This window comes from Bidens hawaiensis, unplaced genomic scaffold (genome assembly GCF_021521415.1).
Source record: "Bidens hawaiensis isolate Kalapana, Puna unplaced genomic scaffold, B.hawaiensis_p1.1 tig00037243_1, whole genome shotgun sequence".
Classification (NCBI taxonomy): domain Eukaryota; kingdom Viridiplantae; phylum Streptophyta; class Magnoliopsida; order Asterales; family Asteraceae; genus Bidens; species Bidens hawaiensis.
The window spans coordinates 26312-33705 of record NW_027505468.1 but is presented as its reverse complement, the minus strand read 5'-3'; the positions used below and the strand labels follow the sequence as shown (position 1 = coordinate 33705).

Here is a 7394-nt window from a genome sequence, read left to right as displayed (position 1 = left end):
TTGATGAACCGGACCATTTGCTATTGTTTCGTTAAAGTTAAATGAAGATATTGGGCAATCTAGTGGGGCTGGGATGGATGCTAGGCAATCTAGTGGGGCTGGACATGATGTTGCACAATCTAGTGGGGCTGACAATAAGGACATAGATGTTGGTCATTTTAGTGGGTTTGGAAATGACAATGAGGATATAGATATTGTTCATTCTAGTGGGTTTGGGAATTATAAAGAGGATGTGGACATTGGTGAGCAAAGTAGGCTTGGGAATGAGAAAGAGGATATACAGTAGAATAGGGTTGACAATGAGGGCAGTGGTGGAAGTGAGGATGATGATGATACGTATATTGTGGATGAGGAGAATAACATGACAGACCCTGAAGTGGACATGAGTGATTATAGAATGAATGTTGATACAGATGTTGAAGATGGGGATGATTTAGAAACTGGCCAGCCACTAGATTTTGGTGAGGATGTAATAGACAATGGCAAGTTTCTTAGTGGGTCAGAATCAGATGAGAATGAGACCAGCAATAGGAAACACATTTTGCACAGTATAAGAAGATCGAATGAAAACATGTCAAAGTTTTATCTTGGCCAGGTATTGAAGAAAAGAAGAGGCTGAGAAGTTGATTAGAAAACATGCAGTTGAAACTAGAAGGGTAATTAAAATTAAACAAGATGATTACATAAGAGTAAGGGAAGTTTATAATGGTTCTAAGCCAGACTTTGAGGTTGATGAGTATGGGGTGCATGTTGCTAGCCAACAGAAATCTAAATACAAAAAATACAAAGGCAAATGGGCTGATAAGGAAAAAGGAAAAGTAAAGGGGCTAGTGGGAACAAAAAGACAATGGGGAAGGGGCTAGTGGGAAGAAGACCCGAACTAAATTATGGTGGTAAGGGAAAAGGGAAAATTCACATGTTTATCATTGTCCATGGGATTTGTTTCTTTCCAAAGTAAAAGGTTATCAAAGTTGGGTTGTTAGGACATTAAATACCAACCACACATGCATTCAATCAAGGAATATAGATGCTTGCACATCTACTTTTCTATCTGAACATAAGTTAGAACAGATTGAAGAATCCCTATTAAATCAGTTCAAGATCAATTTAGAAGGAAGTATGGTGTTGGTGTTCATAAGATGAAAGCATGCAGGGCCAAGATGAAAGCATAGAAAAAAGTTGAAGGGGACTACAAGGAACAGTATTCTTTGCTTAGGGATTATTGTAACATCTCGCATTTTCGTTTATGTTTAACCCAACCTGGGAATAATTTAGATCTTCATTATTACAAAAAAATAATATATTTAAGTTTCTATGTTCAATTTATACCCCTCATACTTTATATAATGTCTAAATCCTTATTTAAAACATAAAAAGTTCAATAATGTACCAAATATCAAACTACAGGGACTAAATATGTAAAAAATGAAACTTTGCCCTTTGTGGCCCTAGGCGGTGCGCTACGGGAACCACCCTAGGTGGCCGCGCGGCACGACGGGGGGTCTGCACAGATTCGCTTTGTTGTTATATGTTTCCTAGTTCATTTTTGGCCTGAAATCGCTTATTTTATAACATAATCGAGTGTTTTAAGACCCAAGAAAAAGATTATAGCTTAGATACATGTTCATACTCCTTAGCCCTTGATCAAGAACAAAATTTACTGGTTATAATATTGAATTAATCATTAAAGGCCCATTCGGTTCTTAATACGAGTAAGTTACCATATTTAGTTCGATTTAGTGAATCCTATATAAACATATCATTATTTCTCTGCCATAAATCATCCCTAAACCCTAATACACAAATCCCAGCCGTCACCTACCTCTTCCATACTCCATCTTCTTCGGTTTTTGCATTATTGTTGAAGATACACTCTTAATCGGTTGACTTTGCTTTTGTACCGACCTTTGACTCTTCGTTGTGGTTGATTCTTTCACTTTTAGGGTAAGTGGTAAACATAGAAATAGTTCATTAACATTCCCTAGTCAATAAACTTCAATCAATTTTGGTGGTTGAAGGGTGTTGACTGGTCAATTTGTTAAAAACTCGTTAAAGGGCAAAATAGTCAACTAGTTTGACTTAACGTTTTCTCATACTTCTGATCGGATTCAACATTATCGTAACAAAATTTTAAGGCTACTGACCAAAACCCAACTTCCGACTCGCTGTTCGGATTCTGGTCAGTACCAGCTCGCTTAAACGTTTAATTTAACATAACCGGAGTTCTAGACGTTCGTTTCGATCGATTCCAGTGGCATTAAGTTCGTTTTTACTAATATTATCATATCTCAAAGTTTCAGGTTCTGATCATTAATATCATTTGACACGTAGTGAACGACTCGCTTATTCGTTAGCTCGTTTAATCGTATTTACTAATCGTTTGACATTAATCTAAGGTGAGTTTTATTACTCCCCTATTTTACTCAATTTTCACAACGTTTTGGGGACATATGCATATATCATACTATATATATATATATATATATTAAAAATAGCAAACGTGTAATTGTGTGTGATTAATCAAATATACTTGTTATGTGCTTACTTGTTTATGTGCATTCGTTTGACATATCCCCTTGGAGAGGGTTCTCATATTATTGACAACCGCTTGATTCGCTTGGCAACGGTCTTATTATTATTTGCTCATGGTTGATTTACCGGCGCCCTATTCCCTTGGCAATGGTTTAATCGACAACTTATTTGCTCATGGTTGGATTTCATAACCGCATTTATTACGTTTTGCTTATTTTTCTTATTTATTATATTAACATTATTTTAGTGCAAAACTGGTGATAAACTCACTCAACATATGTTGTTGACAAACTCTGTTTTCTACGCATATGCAGGTTGCTTGAGTTGAAGTATGGACGCTTAGAAAGACCTTAGGGTTATAATAAAGACAAACATGGATTTAAACTTGTTATATTTATTTATTTGAATTGTTTTGTTGTATTTAAATATTGTGTGCAAATTTGAAATAAAATAATTAAATAGATATTGTCACATTTATATTATAATAGTAACTTCGAGCTGTGAGCAATCGGATCACGCCCCGGAATTTCCGCCTTAGGTTAGGGTGTAACAATTATGCTGCTGAGTTGCTTGATAAAAATCCAGGTAGCACTATTAAGATTAGGGTTGAAGTACCATCAGCTCATGAAGCTACAACCAAACAGTTCAAAAGGATATATGTTTGTTTGGCTTCTTTAAAACAGGGGTTTAAAGTGTTAAACAGGGATTTGCTTGGTCTAGATGGTGCATTTATGAAAGACACCTTTCCAGGTCAGATGCTTACTGCAGTGGGTCTTGATAGCAACAATGGAATCTATCATGTCTGCTATGCAATTGTGGAGTCAGAAAGTTTTAGCTCATGGACTTGGTTCTTAGAGCTTTTGGCAGAAGATCTGGAAATGGGATGCAATTCAAGGTTTACTTTCATGAGTGACAGGAAAAAAGTAAGGAATTAAAGGTTCACTAGCTATTTGTCATTATGTTATCTTTTAACCTTTGTTTATGTTGAACAAGGGCTTCTTCAATCCATTCAAACTTTGTTTCCTTGTGCTGAGCACAGATACTGTCTTAGGCACATCCATGAGAATATGAAGCTTGCAGGATTTAGAGGTATGCTTTACAAAAACATGTTATACAAATGTGCTACCTCAACAATCAAACCTGAGTTTCTTACTGCAATGAATGAGTTAAAGGAGTTCAACAAAGATGCACACTTGTGGTTGTCAAAAATAGCACCTCAATCCTGGTCCAGGTCACACTACTCTGGTTAGTATTTAAAGACTTTAGCATTAATTGGTATGCTTGTGATACTTATTAGACTGTCTGCTTATTATCTTGTATAATCCTTTAACAGGATTGGCAGTTTCTGATATAATGATTAACAATATGTATGAGGTATACAATGGCAACATTATGGAAGGCAGGGACAGACCCATCATATCTTCACTTGAGTATGTGAGGGAGTATTTAATGAGGAGGATTGTGACTGTGCTTGGGATTATTGATAAATGTGAAGTCCTTCTAACACCTAGGGCCACACAACTGTTTGAAGCAATCAAGAAACAAGCAAATCATTACAGTGTGCAGTGGAATGGAGGGGATCTATATGAGGTAAGTGGAAAACCTACTGATCTACGTGTTATGAATTTGGCAATGAGGACTTGTAGTTGCAAGGGCTGGGAAATTACAAGTATGCTGATTATATTTGGTTTGAATTAATTGTATCAAGTTTCCTTATTTATATGAAGACTTATATTTGGTACAGGTATGCCCTGCAGACATGCTGTGGCTACACTTTGGTTCATGGCTGCTAATGGAGGAAGGGTGGGGGCATTAGAAAGTTGGGTTCACCCGGTGCACACAATGGATAGGTGGAAGTTGGTTTATTCCTTTAAAATTAATCCAATAAATGGGATGACTTTGGGGAACAAAATGTGAGGCTCCTACAACCATTGTAGCACCCAAGCATCACACCATGGCAGGCAGACCTAAGAAGGCAAGAAAGAGGTCAGTTGTGGAAAAGGATGATGTACCAGCAACTGGCAAATTGACAAGGAAGAACACCTTGGAGCATGTAGCAGGTGTGGGAGCACTGACCATAACGTGAGGACTTTCACAGGCCCACTAAAAAAGAAGGGAAAATGCAGCTTAATGGGATCCTACTTCATTAGATGTTGATTTGGTTATGCTGCTTAAGTAATGTATTTTGGTTGTGTACTTTGAACCCTCTAATGATTTTGTGTATTTTGAACTTTGTGGGAGCACTTGACTTTATTAGGTATTCTAACTGGTTATGATTATGTATTGTGAACAACTTACGTTATGTGAATTATGAAGTTTATGTTGATTTGGCTATGTTTGAGGTTGTGTTAAACAATTTGACTTGAATAAGTTTGACTTTTGAGTTTGTGTATTGCAATTGTGCACCAGAGTATGACAAATGGTTGTGCAACAAAGTATGAGTGTCAGGTACAAACTTGTGCATTTTAGCACTTTCATTAAAATACAAACTGTACATCATGTTGCTTGGAGATACAAAAGAGATACAAAAGACGTGCACTTTGCACCTACAGCTTAACCTTAAACCAACCCCAAAAGACGATAACATCCAAAAGACAACTTCAACCAACCCCCCATCCAAAAGACTACCTATCAACAGACAAACTTGCAACATTACTTGTGGTTATATGTTGGGGGAAATTTGAAAGAGAGCTGAAAAAACCGTATTGCCCTCACGTGAGTAGCAACTGACCTGACTTAACGAGAAAAAATCTAACCGGGTTAGTGATGTGCTAAAAGTAGTTATAAAAACACGCTAATATAGATACTAAGTAATAAATTCTAGACTCTTAAACTTAACTAAACTACTCCCGGCAAGTGAACCGGTCGACTCTAGTACAGCTAAGTAAGTCCGGATATCGAAACCACAAGACTCTTTAAATTACGTTAACTAGCTAAATTAGACTCAACTACAGACACGACTATTTATTTATTATTTGTTTAGGGGGGTTACTAATAAACTAATTTCAAACTAATTAAGAAAACTAATGACGACCTAAACTTAGAATTTGGACTTAATTCAGATGATGATGAGATAACTACCTAGGCTAGAATCCCCTAAGTTTCAGTTGTAAATTAACCTGGGAGAATATTTAGTTATGGACTGGGATCGCAAAATAGACACCTAAGAGAAAACCCGAACAGGACCCCTGACCCTTCTCAAAAGACACCTATGGGTTTCTAATAAGTTTTAACGCACACCAGTATTAAAAATCAAGTTTCCTAACGGTCACCTAATTATTTATAACTTAGTTCCTTTATACGAAATCCTACCTTACAACGCGGAAATCAAAGGCAGTCTAATATATTCAATTGACTCGATAGACAAAATTAATCAATCAAACCTAGACGGACTCCTTACGAAGAACTAAATCTAGCAATCCTGATCAACAAACACCTATCAATAACCTAGCACCTTACAGCTAATTAGGTTAGCAGAACACTTAGGTTTATTTAATTAATAATTATTATTCCTATGATCTTATTGCAAATCAATCATAAAATAATCAAGAACACCAAGTAATTGACCTAATAGCAACCTATCATAATGACAAACAATAATCAAGGAAACTATGGAATAATAACAATTAATAAAACAATCCTAAATATCCATACGCATCAATTTAATATAATTAAACCTTTTACTAAATCATAAAAACCATAATGATGAATAAATCCCAAATTAAAACACAACGTCAAAATAGGTTCATCATAAGCCTAGGCAGTCTATAATGTTTAGCCTAGCATCTTAAAGTAAAACAAAACAATGAAAAATGGAATCATGGCGAAAATAAATAAGAACGGAAGATTAAAGGAGATAAAACCCGGAGTCTTCGTCCTTGAATATTAAGCACTTCGTCGGCTGATTCGTGGCCTTCAAACCCTCGGAAATATCCTCTCTTGAGCTCCCAAATTCGTCCAAAAAGACCAGGGTATTCAAGTTATGTTTAAGGTTGAGTTTAGAGGTGTTTAAGTAGGTTTTCTGGGCCCAAAACAGGTAAAAATCGAAGTTTCTAGACTCTGATCGCCGCCGCGCCGCGCGACGGGGAGGCTGATGTTGGCCATGCAGTGCTCCGGCAAAGTGGGAGGGGCGGGTCTGACCGGTCCGGTTCAATTCTGATGTGGTCTGGTTCGTTTCCTGATGCTCTGGTTCAATTCTGATACTCCAGTTCACCGGTTTGGCTTGTTTTAGCTCATTTTTCGCTCTTTTTAACCACGATAAACCTCCAGAACCTACGTTATTCAAATATGTTAGTAATATACAAATTCTAATAAAAACCAAACATAAACTAATAAAAATAAAATATACAAGGGATTTATATATATTTAGCATTATATCAAATATTCCCACACTTATCTTTTTTCGTCCCTGAAAAAGTCTCATTGCAATGGGATCAGAATCGGAGAAATATGATCTTAGAAACATATAGGGTTATCTTAAAGCTCAGATAAACGTAAAAACCGCGATTTCCGATATTGTTGTCCACTTAAACCCAGCCACCAGCCTATTAAGCCCCCACGCACATTAAGCATTTAAGTTCATGTGATATCAAAAACCTTTGGTCTCACACCTTTGGAGTTAAGATCCACCTACCCCATCTCAAACATAGTAAAGACAATTAAAAATAATCGAGTTGAAGGAAACTAGTTCAACATATCACCGTAAGATAAGAACCCCTTAATGGTAAGAAGAAAATGCACTTAGATGGAATTTTGGATGATAGGTCAAGTGAGGTCGTACGAGCATGCCCTAAATATTATTGGACTTTGTCCTATATATTCCCTAAGAAAATATTTATTGACTAGAAACTTTCGAGCCCCAA

The 7394-nt window shown here is 36.5% G+C and overlaps 1 protein-coding gene across 1 annotated transcript; it reads left to right on the top strand.

The window, feature by feature from the left end:
• The first annotated feature begins 361 nt into the window (after positions 1–361).
• LOC143613383 (uncharacterized) lies at positions 362–4348 on the top strand. Its single transcript, XM_077087099.1, has 5 exons — positions 362–548; positions 3118–3417; positions 3526–3777; positions 3866–4122; positions 4277–4348. The coding sequence occupies exons 1-5, from the start codon at positions 362–364 to the stop codon at positions 4346–4348; spliced, it is 1068 nt and encodes a 355-aa protein (XP_076943214.1).
• The last annotated feature ends 3046 nt before the right edge of the window (positions 4349–7394 follow it).

Coding starts and splice junctions, on each gene's coding strand:
- LOC143613383 (XM_077087099.1), top strand. CDS start 362: ATGACAGACCCTGAAGTGGACATGAGTGATTATAGAATGAATGTTGAT. Junction 549..3,117: donor TAGGAAACACATTTTGCACA/GTATAAGAAGAT, acceptor ATAAAAATCCAG/GTAGCACTATTAAGATTAGG. Junction 3,418..3,525: donor AGAAGATCTGGAAATGGGAT/GCAATTCAAGGT, acceptor ATGTTGAACAAG/GGCTTCTTCAATCCATTCAA.